General features: G+C 36.5%; 1 protein-coding gene across 1 annotated transcript in view; it reads left to right on the top strand.

Annotated features, from left to right (window-relative positions):
* Window positions 1–19,590, top strand: part of LOC150104507 (SEC14-like protein 2) — a 145,869-nt gene that overhangs the window by 18,786 nt on the left and 107,493 nt on the right. Inside the window, exon 2 of the mRNA XM_090395570.1 lies at window positions 5,852–5,946. Within this exon, the coding sequence (XP_090251696.1) occupies window positions 5,852–5,946 (95 nt within the window). The remainder of the gene's footprint in view (window positions 1–5,851; window positions 5,947–19,590) is intronic.

Raw genomic sequence — 19,590 nt, 5'->3', positions numbered from 1 at the left:
GTTCAATGTTGCAAAATGTAAGGTTTTAAAATTTGTAAAATGGGATGCAGAATTTATGCTTGGTGAGGATATATTGTCAGAAGTGGAGGAAATAAGAAATCTGGGGTGATAGTGAATAAGGATCTGAAATTTAGGGGACACAGCCAAAATTGTGAAGACAACACAAAGGATTCTGCGAGGCAAAATTGGTTCCAGACTAAGAATGATGCAGAGGACACTGACTTGTAGAAGTAGGGAGATTCTTGTTCCATTGTATAAGGCTTTGATTAGGTCACACATGGACTATTGTGCTCAGATTTGGTCACCTGGTTTTCAGAAGGATGAAGAGATGTTGGAAAGGGTGCAGAGGCAACTGACGAAGGTAGTTTCTAACCTCTGAAATGTCGAGTATTAGGAAAGATTGAGAAGATGCATCTTGCAGAGTCTGGTGGACAGGAGGAAGAGGGGAGATATGGTAGAGACCTACAAGTTGGTAAGGGGTTGTTATAAGATCAGTGCTGGAGAGGTTCTACAGAAAATAGTGGGAGATCAGGGTAGAACCCGAGGTCATCCCTGGAAACTGTATAAAGAGGGTGTGAGTACGGGAGTGAGAAGCAGGTTTTTTTCATGCAGAGTTGTGAATGATTGGAGTGCTTTGCCTGAAACTGTGGTGTCTGCAGAGAATTTGAGTGTGTTTAAAGCATGGTATGATGAGCTGTGTATTTGATAAAAGGACCTCCTAGATGAGTCTTTGACTCCATGGGATCTCCGGTGATAATAACAATAATAAGTTGGTAACAATTATTTTAATTAACAACATGACTATATAGCCAACATATAGTCATAGAAGTTATTTGTTGAAATATGGTGATCAATTCCATGAGGATTACAAAGAACATGCAAGGAGGGTGACTTGTTTGGTAAGGGTACAAGAGTGAAGTATGAGCAGCAGTTAGCTAATGAAGCCAAAAAAAAAAATCCTTGGGAGTTCTTTCAATATGTAGCCAGCAAAAAAATAATGATTATGGCTGGATGACATTGATTGGAGAAAATGCTATAAGAGAAACTGCATTAGAGAATATAGTTGAGATATTTAATGAGCAGTTCATGAAGGTCTTTCATTCTTGTGAATGTGACATCATGAAGAGTTTGAGAGCAGTTGATGACGAGGAGGAAAGACTGACTGAAAGTGGGCAAAAGGTATGTGTGGAATTGAGCAAACTTTATGTTAATATGTGGGATGTGATAATATATCACTGTCACCATGTATTTTGAAGGAATGTACCAATAAGTTGGCATCTACCTTGACATATTTGTTTAATTTGAGTCTTGCACCGAGTCAAGTTCCAAAGGAGTGGAAGGAGGAGGGCAGGATTGTGTCACTTCATAAGGGAGATGACAGAACTTAACTATCAAATTACAGGTCTATCTATGGATCAGTTGTTGTTGTGGTTAAAGCATTGTAGGGAGTAGTAAGAGCCAGGATTCAGAATTGGGTTTACTACAATGGTATTATCTTTGATGGACAGCATGGATTTGCTAAAGGGAAGCCATGTTTTAGTAATCTACTTATTTGTTATGATGGCTTCATTTGACAAAGGAGATGGATACACAGTAGCATACTTAGATTTTGCAAAAGCATTGGATAGATTTTGATAAATTAATTGTCAAACTACAGCAGATAGAGTTGGATATTAAACTAGCACATTGGATTGGAGATTGACTATCTGATAGCTATCAGCAAGTTGGGTATGGGGAGCAATATTCTGGAAGAGGAAAATTACTAGTGGTGTGCCTCAGGAGTCTGTTTTAGGGCCATTACTATTTAACCTGCATGTTAATGATATTGGAGAATATTTGAATGGGAATATTCAGTTGTATGCAGATGATGGGAATTGGGAAAAACTATGGGGGAGTAGAGCAGATGTTGTGGCCTTACAAGAAGATCTCTTTCTTTTAAGGTTACATGGTGGTCAGCATTCATAGTGGAGAATTAATGGAGACACAAAATGTGTTAGAATAATTACTTTACTTAACATGAAGCAAGTAACAGTAGATGTTTTGACCTCTGTATTAAGGTCATAATCATGAATATACATATGTACAATATACAAGCTACTTCCACTGCACTATACAAAAGTAAAATGAATCTAAATGTTGGTTAATCATTTATCCTAGCCTATCTTTGATGAGAAAAAAGATAGAACTATATTAAACGACCATATTGTTGTTATTATTATTATTATCATTATTATTATTATTCAGGCCTCCATGGAGTCAAAAGACTCATTGCAGAAAGTCCTTCCTAGGAAACACAAAGTCTATCATCCCACTCATTAAACTCATTGACCATTCTCGCTCTCATCACTATCAGACAATGCATTCCATGGTTTAACCACCCTCCATGCAAAGAAACTACTCCTCACCCTCTTGCTCACAGTTTCCTTTCGTAACTTCCAGAGATGCCCCCCCCCCTTGTTATCACTCCTTCACGCTGTCCAACCAAGCAAAAGAACTCCCCCAGTTGTCAACCCTGTAACCACCTCTCAACAGCTTAAAAGTCTCAATCATATCACCTCTCCTTCTATCTACCAAGCTCTGCAGTCCACATTCCCTCTGTCAATCCTCATAACTAATATTGTAAAGTCCTGAAACCATCTTTTGTTATCTACCTTTGTACCCTTTCCACAGTTAATTTATCTCCTTCAAATCCTGGGGACCAGATCTGTGAACAGTAGTCTAAGTGTGGTCTGATCAGGGTCTTATACAATGGAATGATAACTCTTCTATCTCTGCAGGTCAGCATCCTTCTTGTTACTGCAGCAATCCTCTGTGTTACCTTTACCACCTTTGCAATATGTCCACTGAATTTCAGGTTTCTAACAATCATCAACCCCAGATCTCTTGTCTCCCCTACTTTCTCCAGCATAGCTCCTCCAATAGAGCATGCAACGTCCCATCGATGTGTCCCAAACCTGAAGACCTTACATTTTGCTGCATTAAATCATCACCCCCATTCATTTGTCCATCTGTTCAAGGACTTATTCAAATCCTCTTGCAGGGCTACCACATCTGCACTATTACTAATAACCCTTTTCAGCTTCACATCATCCGCAAACAACTGACTATCCCCTTGCAATCCACTGATAATGTCATTGATATAAAGATTAAACAGTATAGGTCCCAGTACTGAGCCCTGTGGGACCCCACTTGTAATCCTCTGCCTCCTTGAAACTGCCCCACTATACACAACTTTCTGATACCTATCGGACAGCCAATCCTAAATCCCGTTGACCAATCTGACAACCAGACTCATGTACTGCAACTTAAATATCAGCTTATCATGTGGCACCCTGTCAAATGCTTTCGTTAAATCCAAGAAAATAGCAGTATATGCCAGATGAGGGTAATGTTATCATTGAGAGTCAACATGGATTTGTGAAGGGATGCTCTTCTTTTAGTAATCTACTGCTCTTGTAACTTTATTATAAAAGACTAGCATATTACTAAAACAAGAGCATCCCTTCACAAATCCATGTTGACTCTCGATGATAACATTATCCTCATCTGCCCAATGCTGTATACGGTCCCTTACTAATTTCTCCAAGATCATAACAACTACTGATGACACACAAACTGGCCTATAATTATACACTTCCAGTCTGCTACTGCCCTTATGCAATGACACTATCTTACCTTCCTTCCATTCCCTGGACACCTTTCCCATAGCCAAACTTTCATTGAAAAGCCAGGTCAAAGGAGCTCTCAGTTCTTTAGCACATTGTCTCAAAACTCGTGGTGAAATACCATCCAGTCCCACAGCTACAGCATCTGGAACATACTCTCCTCCTGCACTTCTAAACCTCGAACCTGCCCTATCCCTCTAGTATTAAAATTTACTCCTCCAGGATGAAATACTCCAATAAAGTGTTCATTGAACAACTCCACTATGTCCTCTGCATCAGTTACTCTATTCCCATTTTTATCCCACAATGTCAATCTTCCACAGTCATTTCTTCTCCTACTGGCCACATAGCTAAAAAATTCCCTAGGATTTTCTTTTGATCTTAGTGCCAATCTCTTCTCATATTCCAGTTTTGTCTTCCTTACCATACTAGTCACTCTCCTGGCCTGTGTCTTATATTCTTCATGCATTTGCTCTTAACCTGCCTCCGTTTATCTCTTCCATAGCCTCTTTTTCACATGCAGTTCCTGTTTAATTGTTTGTCATCCACTTTACACCAAATTGTGTCCTCTTGTTCACTTGTGGAATACAGTTTACTATTGCTGCTAACAAATATTCCTTCACAATTTCCCAAGCACTAATGATATCCCGGCCTCCCAATTCCTCCCTCCATGAAACTTCCCCAAGTTGACATCTAGGACTATTATAATCACCTGCCTCATAATTCCCCATATATTCCCATCTCTTTGATACTCCTGCATGTCTATTCATCTTCCAAGTCAAAACCACATGGTCACTCTCTCTCCAACTGGTGGGAGAGATGTTATCTCAGTTATTATCAACTCTTCTGATGCTATGACCAAATCCAAAACTCTTGAGCCTCTTGTTCTTCTATTACATGTTGCCTGAGATGTCCCTCAAGAATTCTAGAAATACCATTCTCTTATTGCTACATGCATCTTCCTCTCTCCAATTTATATTACTGTAGTTAAAATCTCCCATAACAATCATTCTTCTTGCACTTGCCAAGCTCAACTGTCTAAACATCTCCTATTCCCCATCCTCTGTGCTCCTTGGTCTGCAGCAACACCCTACTAAATATCTTGTTCTGACCATCTACTTCACACCATATGCTTTTAAAATCTTTAGTGTCACTGCCTTCCAAAGCCTCCACTCTTAGAGGACATAAGTCATCACTTATCATAAGCAGTACTCCACTACCACACTTTCCCTACCTATCTTGCTGAAAATTGATGTACCCTGCTACTTCTATTCCTCTTATTATTTATGAATTTAGGATTTTCAGAAAATTCAAAGATAAGTATACGTCTGTTTTGTGTCCCCAAATTCATAAATATGAATGCTCATCATTGTGTAACCTTAAAAGAAAGAATTATATTAAACAATTTCTATAGTCCTTTCATATTGAGCTTTTCTTCTGTCTGGAGTTGTTTTGGTTGCTATACAGGTTAAGAAGACTTGAATAGATTAAGTGAATGGGATTGGGATGCCGGTTCCATGTTGCAAAATGTAAGATTTTAAAATTGGGCAATAAAGATGGGATGTAGAATTTACGATTGGTGGGGATAAATTGTTGTAGGTGGAGGAAATAAATTCCAATCCTTTGACTGCTTCTGCTGTTTAAGTCCCTGAGTACAAAAAGCTTTAGATTAACTGTATATTTCTCTCACTATCAATTCATCCAACTCTTCAAAATATTTATCTTTCACCTGTATTGTTGCATATATTCCCATGATAACCTTTCCTCTCCATAATCATTAACTTTCTCCCTTCTTTTAATTTTCCATTTCTTTTTTTATCTGCAGAGACACCAGCTCTCACTCTGAGTTATCCATGCTACACCAGATATGTATGTAGCCACTCTTGCATCTAGTACTTTCTTCTTTTTATTTCTGTCAAAACCACTAAATCTAAATTTTTCTTACTAATCTCTTTTAATACTTCTAATTTTCTAGTTAAACTCTGTATGCCCCATGTTTCAAATCTCAAATTCCACATTCATAGCCAATTTTGTTTCCTAAATTTCTTTCCAGTTCCATTTTATTCCTTAGGATATGTAGCCATAAGTTTTTTTTTACAAGAAAGGGATGCCAGCATTTTGCTCAGTTCCCAACCTTGAGGACCAGAGTTTTATTCATAGAAGATGATTTCTTTATATTTTTATAGGCTTAATTCTGTCTACAGAGAAACATAAATTAATCAAGTATATAGCATACCTTCTTGAATATGATCGCCATATGACCAAAGAAAACCTTTTAAAGGTAATATATGTGTGTGTGTATATTATTATTATATATATATATATATATATATATATATATATATATATATATACTTTGTTTTCTTTTAATTTGTATCTCGTTTTTGTTAATTTATTTGCCCTTTCATAGTATCACCTATTAAAGTATTTATATTTATATCATCTTATATCGATATCTCATCACTTATTTATTTTATGTGAATCTCACTTATGAACGGCTGTTAGTCTATAGCAGTGTTTCTCAACCTGTGGTCCATCGATGGGACAGGTTGTCCATATGCAGAATTAAATTAATTAAATAAAGATATATATTTTAATTATCCAAACAAAACAAATTAAAATTGAATAAGTAAGTAAGTCAAAATTATCAAAATACTTATAAAATGGTTACTTAAAAATCAACAAATAGCAGAATGTTCATTCCATGAACATTCTGCCACTACAATAAATTAATAAAAGAGGGCCAAAATGAACAACAATATGATTTTATTGCTTCTGCCTTCCCTTGCTGTTTTGTTAGATTTGAAGTAAATGTGTGTTATCCACATTTCAACCAATTGCTTGTTTATTGATTTTTATTATGGAAGGTTTTCCTTCTTTAACAAAGGCTCAGTATATCTTCAGAAGTGATAAGTGATATTTGGACAAAGTGTGTCATGAGTTAACCCCAGTATTTATATATTTTTTGGAAACATTTTTTAATAATGGAAAAGTGGTTAGAACTAGGACTTTGAAAAGCAAAGCAAATGAAACAGGTGATGCTAAGCCTAATTGTGATACATGTGTTGTAATTTCGAGTAAATCTGATACTATTAAAGTAGAAGAAACAAGCAGTACAAAGAAAAAATACACTAGAAATATAGCAGTTCATATTTGGAATTCAGGTTTACTTGGTGTGGAGATGAAAGTGAACAGAAACCTCAATGTGTTTTGTGTTATGAAGTGTTGTCGAACGAGTGCATGAAACTCCAACATTTAGAAACTAAACATTGTGATGTGAAAAATAAGGCAATCGAATTTTTTAAGCGACGCTTAGTGACATTAAATCATGGGAAAGGTATAGTTTCGGCCATGGGTTCGATTAATAGCAAGACACTGGAAAAATCCTATCTCTTAAGTTCGCACATAGCGAAAACAGGGAAACCTCATTCTATTTGGGAAAATTTACTACTTCCAGCTATAAAAGAGGTGGTAAAAACTATGTTTGGCAAGAAGTTACTAAAAGATGTTGATTTGATTCCTCTTTCAAATGACACTGTTGGTTGCAGAATTAATGATATGGAAGGTGACATAGAATCTCAGTTAATCGAAAGAGTTAAGAAGAGACCTTATTATGCATTACAAATAGACGAGACTACTGATGTTAAAAATGATGCGCAGTTAATATGCTATGTAAGATATATACATGATAACAACATTCATGACGATATTCTGTTTTGTAGAATTTTGTCATCCTGAACAACTGGTGAAGAAATATTTCATACTCTCAATAATTACATAATTGAGAGTGTGAAGGGATCTAGTGGGAAATAAATGTATAGGCTTCTGTTTGGATGGAGCTTATGCCCTTACAGGCAGGCATAGTGGGATTGTTTCCAAGGTCAAGGTAGTAGCTTCGGTTATGAATTCGGTACAGTGTTTCATACATAGGGAAGTGTCCCTATGTATGAAAAGCCTCCAAAGGAATAGCCTCCAAAGGAATGTCACCAGAATTTAAAACTGTGCTATACAACGCTCTAAAGCTAGTTAATTTTATTAAGACACGACTGTTAAATAAAGGTTATTTTCAGTTCTCTGCAATGAAATGAGCAGTAAATATATACAGTAAACTTTTACTTCATTCTGAAATTCGCTGGCTTTCCAGGGGCAAAGTACTAACAAAATTATTTCGATTAAGGCACGATGTTTTATTGTTTGTAATTCTGAACGTAATTCTGATTTTGCATTACTCCTTGTTGGTGAAGCATGGTTATCCACACTATCCTACTATCTTTCAGACATTTTTTCGAAATTAAATGAACTAAATCTCTTCCTTCAGGGAAATTCTTCAACTGTTCTTGATGCTTACAAAAAAATAAAAGCATTAGAGGAAAAAACTGGTCTCATGGATTAGTTATCTAAAAGATTGACAATTTGCACCTTTTCCAACATTTGAAACCTTCTTAGTGGAAAATGATATTTTTGTTGATTCTGAGTTTATGAAAAGGGTTTGTGACCACCTCAAAACTCTGACACAGAATTTTGAAACATATTTTCCGAATAACTTTTATAAGAAATTTCTGTGGGTTCGTGATCCATTTCAGGCTTACAGTCACGAGAACGACCTTTTCATTATTGAAAAAAGAACAGTTAATTGAGTTTTCAAGTGACAGTGGGCTTAAAATGCAATTCTGTGATCTTGGTTCGGTTCGATTCTGGATCTCGCCTTCAGTGAGAAGTGAATTTCCTGAATTATCTAAGAAGCATTGAAAATGGTCATGCAATTTTCTACAACCTGTCTTTGTGAGAAAGGATTTTCATCGCTCCTTCAAATAAAAACAAAATACAGAAATTGTCTTTGTGTGTGTGTGTGCGTGTGCCGATCTTCGACTGAAGTTGACCAATATTGAGCAAGATAACTAGAAACTGTGCAAGGGCTGAGAAGCTCAACCATCTCATTAAAAGTAAGTAGTAACACAATTATATCATATTATTTATTTGTTTATTAAAAATTAAAACTTTGTTCAATGTTTATACACTTTTAATCATTTACTTCCAATTTAATTAATTATGTTTCCATATGTATTCAAAACATCTTTTAGATATATTATGTTATAAATGGCACAGTTTTTCCCAAATGTTGGTAATTCCCACATAGGTATTTAAAAAAATTACTTAACTTAGTGGTCCGCAGAATTATTTTAGACATTTTACTGGTCCTTGGGCTTAGAAAGATTGAGAAACGCTGGTCTGTAGCACACTACTATTACTACTGTTAGTGTGCTAAGGATTAGATATTCATAAATCCTACTTTAGAGACCAAACAACACAAAATGTTCTCATTTTAGAAATTATGGACTTTACAACCATGTTATTGATAACTCTTAATTTCCCGACGTTTTGATCTTCATATTAAGATCATCATCTGGAGTATATACAAATATATAAGGACAAGCTGAGTTACATTACATATAGTAAGCTAAAGAAACAATGATAGATCACCGGTTATTCTACTGGCATGACCTCTAGTGAAAAAAGAAACTAGAGGTTTTCACTTGGGGTCATGCCAGTAGAATAACTGCTGATCAAATCATTGTTTCTTTAGCTTACTGTGTAATGTAACTCAGCTTGTCCTTGTATAATTGTATATACTCCAGATGATGAGCTTAATATGAAGATTGAAACGTCAAGAAATTAAAAGAGCTATCTATAACACGGTTGTAAAGTCCATAATTTCTAAAATGAATGCTAATCACCATGCAACACTAAAAGAAAGGACAAAACTTTCGCAAGTCAGTTCAAATCTCTAGTAAGCAAGGTTGTAGCTTACATTGGACAATGAAATTCATCTGCTGTTTAAGAATGAATGAAATGAAACATTATAGTCATTTGATAGATAAAAATGTGTCTAAATGTATTCCAAGGGTCAGAAGGTTAAATAAGGTAGGTGTGAAATGGATGAATGAAGAGATTAAGCATGCGATACAGAGAAAAAGGGCATTATGGAGGCTGCATAAGAAAAGTGCTAATAACCAATTCCATGAGGATTACAAAGACCAGGCAAGGCGGGTGACTTGGTTGGTAAGGGTAGCAAAAGTGCAGTATGAGCAGCAGTTAGCTAATGAAACTAATGAAGTTAACTAGGATAGGAGGAAGAGGGGAGATATGATAGAGATCCCTACAAGCTAGTAAGGGGTTGTTATAGGATCAATGTTGGAGAGGTTCTACAGAAAACAGTGGGAGATCAGTGGAGAACCAGAGGTCTTCCGTGGAAACTATATACAGAGGGTGTGAGTCCGGGAGTGAGAAGCAGTTTTTTTGCATGCAGAGTTGTGAATGATTGGAATGACCTGCCTGAGAGTGTGGTTTCTGCATTATTAATAATAATAATAATAATAACAATAATAAAAACTTGATTGTAGCCATTGATCTCTGTTTCCTCAGTCTATTATAGCAGTAATTTTTTTTGCTTAAACTTATATTTTGTTTATTATCTGTATCTATGGCAAAATTTTTGCAAGGGAACATGGAAATTTACTGGATTTTTGAAATAAAGCCCAGTTTGTTGATCTGTCACCAGTAGCAGACATATACATCACATGGTGTAGAAGGTCAATGGGAAATTGTAATTCTAAAAGTTTATCTTGACAGCAATTTTAGTCATTTGTATAAAATGGGTTGTTGGCTGGTTAACTGGATGGGGATAGATTAGCAGTCTTAAGAAGATTAACAGTCTTCCCTATCCTACAGCCTAAATTATTATTATACAGGCTTCTTCATGGAATACATAGACTCATTTGTAAGAAATCTAATAAATATTACGCCACTAACCTTTTGTAGTACTTCATATTTTGCATTGAATTCATTCATGGACGAAGCATTCACAACTGATTATCAATCCATTCAGATCATTCACTCTTCAAGCTAAAATCTAGTCCTCATGCTCTTTGCTATCTGTACTCTTAGTAATATTCCAGGGATGAAACTCTGGTTCTCTTTTCACTAATCATGTATACTGAAAAAAATTCCTCTCTGTCCATCTTCTAAAGCCATTAAAAGAAACTTATGTGTGTCTATCATGTCCTGCTCCATTTCCACCTGTATCAAATTTTGTAACCTGCAAACTTCAATTTATCCTCATGAGGACATTTCATAGACCTGCTATCATCTTAATTACTTGCTTATGGTTCCTTCTCACCTCTTTCTTCTCATATTTATGGTTCTGATTATATGCCGACCTGTTTGGCCAAGTGGTTAGTGTATCCACTCTCCAACTAAAAGGCTGCGGGTTTGAATCCTGCCGTTGGTATGGATGTTTGTGATTGTGAAAATACTAGTGGTGGTGGCAGTAGTTGGTGGATTTGAATGGTGGAGACAGAGTAGAGTAGATGCCCTCTCTCGATGTGTACTTGGACTCCCCTGGAGGTCTCACGAAATAATAATAATAATAATAATAGAAGTTATGGTTTCATTATATGAGGCCTTGATCAGATGTCATGGGAAATACGAGGGTTGTTTGAAAAGTTTGGTAAAAAAATAAGTTAAACACATTTTTTTGGAAAAAATCACCTGTATTTCTCAACATAGTCTCCATCGAGGTCTACAGATTTGGTCCAGCAAGTTTCCAATTTTTCCAGCAAGTTTTCAATTTAGATAAAATGCTAAATGCTCACCCAGAAATCCCCTACTCTATCACAGAAGGCTACAACAAAACTGTCACCATCCCATACATTAAAGGCACATCTGAAAAGATACCTAGACTGCTTAACAAAAACCAACTGTGCACTGTATTTAAACCATATGTGAAATTGGCAACTCTCATCTGTTCACCAAAGGACAGAATCTCTCTTTTATCACATCCAGGAGTTTATGAAGTGCTCTGTTCATGTCATCAAGCCTACTAGGGACAGACAGGGAGAACTGTGGACATCTGCCTCATTGAACATAAAGAATATATCCAGCACTATCCACACACACACACAGAATATATCTAGCAGACCATGGCTTAGATACTCCTACACACAGGATCGATTGGGAAAAAAAAAAAAGTGCTGCACAAAAGCTTTTACAAGTCAAAGAGGTTGTTCCTGGAATCAACAGAAGTTTTGAAATATACTCCAAACCTCAACAATATGGCTGTATAATTTGCCAAAGATTTGGGAGATAGTCATCTCAAGATCAAACTAATACCTGCTTCTCTCTCATTTTTTTCCCCACAACATAGGTGGCACCTAATTAGGACTTTAGTCTTTGTGTTGCATGTTACAATTGTTCAAACTAGGTCCCATTGTTATACCAGATTGTGGTTGTCTCACATACTGTGACAAACAGTTTTTGTGCTCTGAAGATGCTGTATAGAATACCAGCAAAATATCAGCAATAAGTTAATAAATAGTTATTTTCTTATCAGTCTGTTTTCTCATCTGTACCATTAAAATTAATCAACATGTATGACGAACACATAAGTCTTCCCACACGTTAGTGAGACCTTGTTGTTTTCAGTGATGCTCCATTTTGCATGAAATTCCATGTCATACCATCATTTTGTTTTCGTTTAAGCTAATAAGTATACAGTTTGGTTGGCTAAATCTCAAATTGTTGGCCCATCCTCATTTTTTCAGTATTTGGGTAGATACCTACTAATAGGGTACACCATGAGAAGGTGTGTGTGGGGGGGAGATTGAATATTAAATCAAGAAGCTCTGGTCTGCTCTACACATTCCTTAAAAGACTAAATGGAGATCTCCTTCCAGTTATTTAACTTTTAACCAAGCAACCTTTTCATATGCTCTTTTATCCTGCTCATATCTATTGATTCCTGAATTTGCTAATAATCAAATTTGCTAATACCAGGACTTCTCCTGAGATGCTGATCAATCAATAATTTGCTACTTCAGTCTTTCAGCACTTATACAAAGGGATCTGTTTTTATCTCTTTCCACTTCCATGGGACCCTAGCTGCCAGATAAAATTCATCTACAGTAGTGAACAAATTAATCCAAACACTCATATTTTAAAGCAAAAGTTTAATTTTGCAAGAAAATAACCACAAAAATTAAACTCCAACTTTACCTGATAATTTATGTGCTCCTCTGTTCCTAATAAGTTCATTAATTTGCTTAGGCATAGAATCTACCAATGCTGAACACATTTTTTCTTATTTCTGCATCTCAAAACTATACTTTTATAATGAATTGTATTAAGTTATCCTTAGTATCACAATTTAATTTTCCAAGTCTCTTTTTCACTATTCACCTCAAGTTTCTATTGGGTTAATGTCAGGAGAGTTACCTGGCCACTGAAGCAATTGGATGTTGTGATTTTTGAGGAATTCTTTCACTTTTTTTGAAGTGTGGCATGGAGCAAGATTTTGTTGGAAGAGAAGTTCTTTGTCTTTCTGGATCTATGCGACCACTCTTTTCTACAATATTTTTATGTATTGGTCACTTTTCATCATACCATCAACATGCACAAGTGATCCTGGACCATCATGTGTAAAACAACCCCAGAACATCTTTTTAGCTGAGTGTTTAGACACTTGTTGAAAGTGGATGGAGAAGTCTTCTCAGCCACTGATTTGCAAACATAGGGTACTCTCTCTCTCTCCCTCCTTGAAGAAAGAAATGGCTCAGTGGAAGAATATGACCCTCTTCCACTTCTCAGCAGTCCATTCTTTGTACACTTTTGCCCACTGGAGCTTTTTTTTCTGCATAGCTTTCATCAACAGTTGTTTCTTTTTTGGTCTATGGGCAGTCTTCCCTACTTCCAACAATCTTTGATGGACTGTCACATCACAAACATTAATCCCACTAGCTTCGAAGGCTGTATTTAAGGCTATAGCAGACAATCTTGGATTCATTTTGCTTTTCCTAACTAGCAGCAATCTTGAGTAAATGTAGTTTTTCTTTTTTTTTGCCCACATTTTCCTTTTCTGTCAGGAGAAAAAGATACATGTATCCCTAACCTCTTTAAAATCTCATTAACAGTACCCAAACCACACTCATTGGAAATCTGTCTTTGAGTCATCAATGTGTGTTGAAGAGTACATATCTTTGAATGCGTTTTTGGAGACGCATCCATTTTATAGCCATACAAAATGAATAGAACACTACAAATGTCAACTTGTTTTTTGCTATTAAAAATGCACAACGCTATTAATAAACATCATACAGACAGTAAAGAAATGCATCACTCAACCAAAAATAGTGAACTAAAACCAAAAACTTGAAAATTCAGCTAATTTGGATTCATTTGTTCACTACTGTACTTCTGTTTCCATATTGTCCCATGTCACTTCTGTTACTGCAGTACCTTGGCTTGTGTGTCTTATTCGTTTGCAAAGTAATTTGCCCAGTATCCCTGTTTAAAGCTTGAATCCCACTGATCCAAGTGGTGCGAGACTTTGTAGGAATATATTGTGCATCATGTGGAAGCGATATCTGAGGGAAAAAAGTAGTTCCAAAATTCATCACCAGGTGGTGATGTATGATGTACCAAATGTAGACATAGTAATTTTTCTGTGTGTGTGTGTGTGTATAAGAAGGAGAAAAGTGGCGCAAGCATAAATAAATAAATCATATTTATTCATGGGCTGTGGTTCTATAAAAACAATACCAAAGCAAGATGTACTAATTATCGAAGAAGATTGGAATGCCAAATTTGGAATAGATAATGATAGTTGGGAAAGTGTCATGGGAAAATATGGTTTTTTGAAAAAGAAATGAATGAGGTGAAAAAATGTTAGAATTTGCTGTGGACCATGAGATGATGATCTGTAACACAAGATTCCAGCAAAAGGAGTGTAGAAAATGGATGTGGCGTTCAAATGATGACAAAACCATGAACATGGTTGATATGATTAAAAGAAGATGGATACCATTAGTACAGCAGTGTCGAACGGATACCATAAGTACAGTAGGGTCGAACCTTTCAAGGAGCAGATATAGGCTCGGATCATAGTTTAGTGATTGCAAACATCAAGTTGAAATTAAAAAGAAAATATAAACCCCATCATCAGAAACGAAGAGAGAGAGAGCAAAAATTAGTGAAGCAGAAATAGGAAGAAGGTAGAGAACAGTGTTAGAAGAGAAACTTAAAAGTATGGACAAAGAAGAAAAATCAAATCTAAGAATGAAAGGAGTAATGAAGGCGTTAGAAGATGCAGTTGAAGAAACAGTACCAGAAGAAGAGAAGATCAAGAAGAAATGATTAGAGAAGAAACATTGAAGTTAGTATAGCAGAAAGAATATGTTGAAGATCAGAAGGGATACATTGGAACAAATAGAGGAGCAGTATAGAAGAAAGTGTAATGAGGTAAAAAAAGCAGTTAGAATGGATAAGATGAAATGGTTAGAATGCCATTGCAATAATATAGAACAACACTATGGAGATAATAAAACCAGGGAGGTGTACAAAATGATTAGAATCATTAATAGCAGTTGGCCACCAAAAACAGACCACAATTAAAGATGAAAAAGGCAAAATATTGATGAATACAAGATAAAATTGTACAGTGGTGGACAAGATACTTAGTGAGTTATATGAAGAAAAACTAGATTTAGATAGCATTGGGAACTGACTGAAGAATTGAAGCTGATATCACCACCAGGTAATGAGTATGATTTAGACATTTTAAGAGGAGAAGTAGAAAAAACAATAGGATGGCTAAAATACAACAAGAGCCCTGGTATTGATAACGTCACTGGAGAAATGATTAAATATGGTGGTGAAAGTATGGTTACAGAAATGCACCAACTATGTAATATGGTATGGAAAGAAGGGAAAATGCCAGAGGAGTGGGTGAAATCAATATTAGCGACATTACACAAGAAAGGAAATAAGCTAGAATGTAAAAATTATAGCACAATTGCTTTGACGAGTCACCTTGGTAAGGTGGTGGTGATGATGATATTGACAGAAAGATTGAGAACACAATTGGAAGCATACCTTTCAGATGAGCAAGCAGGATTTAGGAAAGATAGAAGCACAATTTTTACAGATTTTTACAATGCAGTTAATAGCAGAGAAAGATGGGAGAAAAAACAAAAACATATATACCTGCTTTGTTGATTTTCAGAAGGCATTTGACAGTATTGACCAGAAAGTGACATTAGCAATGCTAGTATCCTATGGAATTGATAGAAAACTAATAGCTATATTCAGGCCCTGCTGGTGGCGTGTGCCCAGGTGGCGCAGAAGAAAAGATGTCAAAAATATGAAATAAGAGTTTAAACGAACAACGAATGGCACAGAATGGTACATATAATTATGAATGTATGTCGTCTTCTGTTCGGGCCCCTTCAGATCTTCCCGGAAACGAACAAATAAATTCTGAATTTGTATTCTGGACTCAATTATATCACTGTAATTTTTGATTAAAATTTATGAAAATATACCTAAAATAGTTCTTCTTTATTTTTTGATGTATCATAAATCAACTTGTGATTAATTGTTGATTTCTGTGTAAAAAAAATTTGTATAAGCAGGACTAATCCGTAGATAACCTTATGTAAAGCGGTTTTCATTTGTTTTTCATTTCCTGTTCATTTTATTCACACTTTATTCAAAAAAAACTTTTTTGGAAAGCTGCTGAACATTAATCGCGCACACAAGAAAAATATTAGGTGCCAGTGCTGGCTATATTAAGAGATGTTTACAAGACTGCAGTTGCAGCAGTTAGAATAGGTGATTATTTGGGAAAATGGTTTAGAATAAGCAGAGGTACTGGACAGGGGAACCCAATATCACCAAGCATTTTCCTCGCACATTTAGAAAGATCAATGGATAAAATGAAGGAAGGTGCAAAAGGAATATTGGTGCATAGGATAAGAATTAACAATCCGAGATTTGCAGATGACATTGTTATTATGGAAGAAGAAGAAGAAAGAAAACTACAAAAAACATTGACACTGTTAAATGAGGAAGGAAAGAGATTTGGACTTGTTATGAACTTGGAAAAAACAAAGACAATGGTATTTGGTTAGAAGAATATGAAACAAAAGATACAAGTGGATGGAATTGATATAGAAAATGTAGAACAGATCACATATTTGGGAAGTTAAATGACATGTGATTTGGACTGTAAAACAGAAACAAAGATCAGAATTGCAAAGGGAAGAACAAATCTGAAGCCCATGAATAACATCTGGAAAACTAAGAATGCTGGAAACATGCATCTTTAGTAGTGTACTGTATGGATCTGAAACGTGGGTAATAAATAAGGAATCAAGAAAAAGAAAGAAGGAGCCTGTGTAGCTCAGTGGATGTGGTGTTTGCACACCATGGCGCTTGACCGCACGAAGGAAGACTTGATTCTGAGTGTAGTCAGCGACTAGAGGAAATTTTTCTAAACCTTTTTTCAACTGGTTCCCAAATTAGTCGATCTCTGGCATGGGCAAGCAGGTTTTTTCTCCCAGAAACTCTGGTTTTTAATCCCATAAACTCGAGAAAATCGACCGTAGAACGCACACTATTTCAGACATTAAATATATTGTGTCAGGGTTAGGGACCACGAGTTGGTGACGCTTGTTAAGCCATTCTCTTCACTCATTAATTAGTGATAGCCTTGGGCCAGCTAACTCTGATTGCTACCAGTTAAGAATGAACTGCCCACTCTGTCTCCAAAAGTTAGATTTGGCTAAAACGACCTCGCCTACTCTCTATAAAATGGCCTTAGCTGATTAGCTGATCAAGAAAACAAATTTTGGAATTTGAAAAAACTTGTTACAGGAAGATTCTAAGAATAGGATGGATACAGAAGATCACAAATGAAGAGCTCTATCGGAAGATACAACCAAAGGAGAATTTAATGCAGAAGATTATACAGGGATACACAGCGTGAGAAAGGTGGATGCTCCAAGAGGAGGTGAGAGCATGTGTAGGCAGGAAAGTAATGGGATGACCAGGGATCAAGAGGAAACAGATGCTGTTGCAAAGGGTTCTAAAATGAAGAAGCAGAGAGAGAAATGGCCCCAGTCCAGCATGGAGAGAGCACATCGAGTGAATGGTATCAGTGGAACAAGCTGTAGATCCAGAAATGAGTTGTTGTGTTTGTATACCAATGCTAGAAGCATAAGAAACAAGGCGGATGAAATAGTTGCACTAATTGCGTCTGTGCACCCAGAGATTGTTGGAATAAGTGAGACATGGTTAGATGAGGACAACATCCTGACAGGAATAGAGATGGAAAGGTATGATGTGTTTCGTGAGGATAGAAGGGATAAAAAGGGAGGGGGAGTGCTATTGATGATAGAGAAAGAGTTATGTCCATACAAGGTAGAGATGCAAGAGGGAAATAGGGCCAGTGGTTTTGAGGCAGTATGGTGTGAGATAGAGGTGAATAGAATCAAATACTTGGTGGGATGTTGTTATAGACCTGGTAATGTGGATGGTGGTGATAGTGAAATGTATAGTCAAATAAGCCAAGCAAATAAGAAAAGGGTGATCATTATGGGTGATTTTAATTATGGCAATATAGACTGGATTGAAGAGATAGCGACTGGAAGTAAAGAAAATGAGTTTCTTGAGTTTTTGAGGGATAACTACCTCAGGCAGTATGTAACAGAGGGCACACGAGGATTAAGGGTCTTGGATTTGGTCATCTCATCGGAGGATGTAATTATAAATGAGGTGTCAAATCATACACCAATTGGTGAAAGTGACCATGAGGTGATTACCTGGGTGGTTGCCAGCAGTGCAAGGACCCCTGTGAAAAAAGGGTATATGTGGAACTACAAGGGGAGTGATTATGAAGAGCTCAGGAGACAGCTTGCAGATGTAGCATGGAATGAGGAGTTAGCTGGAAAAGAGATCAATGCAGCTTGGGGGATTTTCAAAAACTATTTAGTAGATGCAATGTCTAAATGTATACCATGGGTGAGAAGGTTAAATAAGGTAGGTGTGAGATGGATGAATAAAGAGATTAAGCATGCAATACAGAAAAAAAAGGCATTGTGGAGACAGCATAAGAGAAGTGGAAGTAACCAATTTCATGAGGTCTACAAAGACCAGGCAAGGAGGGTGACTTGGTTGGTGAGAGTAGCTAAAGAGAGGTATGAACAGCAGTTAGCTAATGAAGCCAAAAAGAATCCTAGGGAGTTCTTTCGATATGTAGCCAGCAAAAGAAAGAATGATTATGGAAGGATGACATTGATTGGAGGAAATGGTATAAAGACAGCTGTTGCAGAATGTGTTGTGGAGATACTTAATGAGCAATTCATAAAGATCTTTCAATCTTGTGAATGTGACTTCATGGAGAGATTAAGAGCAGTTGATGATGGGGAGGAGAGACTGACTGTAAGTGAGCAAGAGGTGTTTGGGGAGTTGAGTAAACTAGATGTAAATAAGGCTGTGGGACTTGATAATATATCACCACGTATTCTGAAGGAGTGTGCCAGAGCGTTGACACCTGCCTTGACATATTTTTTTAATACGAGTCTTGCACTTGGTCAAGTTCCTAAAGAGTGGAAGGAGGGCAAGATTGTGCCACTTCATAAAGGAGGTGATCGAACTCAAGCATCAAACTATAGGCCTATCTGTGTGTCAGGTGTTGTGGTTAAGTTGTTGGAGAAGCTTGTGAGAACTAGGATCCAGAGTTGGGTTGACAACAATGGTATAATCTTTGATGGACAGCATGGATTTGCTAAAGGGAGGTCATGTTTTAGTAATCTACTTACTTAGTACAATAAAGTGACTGCTTCCTTGGACAGAGGAGAAGGATACACAGTAATATACTTGGATTTCGCAAAGGCTTTTGATAGAGTACCTCATGATAAGTTGACAGTCAAACTAGAGCAGATGGGGTTGGATATTAGATTAGTACATTGGATTGGAGACTGGCTATCTGATAGGTATCAACAAGTTGTGTATGGGGGTGCAATATCCAGGAAAAGGAAAGTCACTAGTGGAGTGCCTCAGGGGTCTGTTTTAGGGCTATTACTATTTAACT

The sequence above is a fragment of the Typopeltis vanoorti genome, chromosome 7 (genome assembly GCF_054136105.1).
Source record: "Typopeltis vanoorti isolate ZY-2024b chromosome 7, IOZ_Tvanoo_1.0, whole genome shotgun sequence".
Taxonomy (NCBI): Eukaryota; Metazoa; Arthropoda; class Arachnida; order Uropygi; family Thelyphonidae; genus Typopeltis; species Typopeltis vanoorti.
The sequence above is the reverse complement of the archived record's forward strand: the minus strand, read 5'-3'. Positions and strand labels throughout refer to the sequence as shown.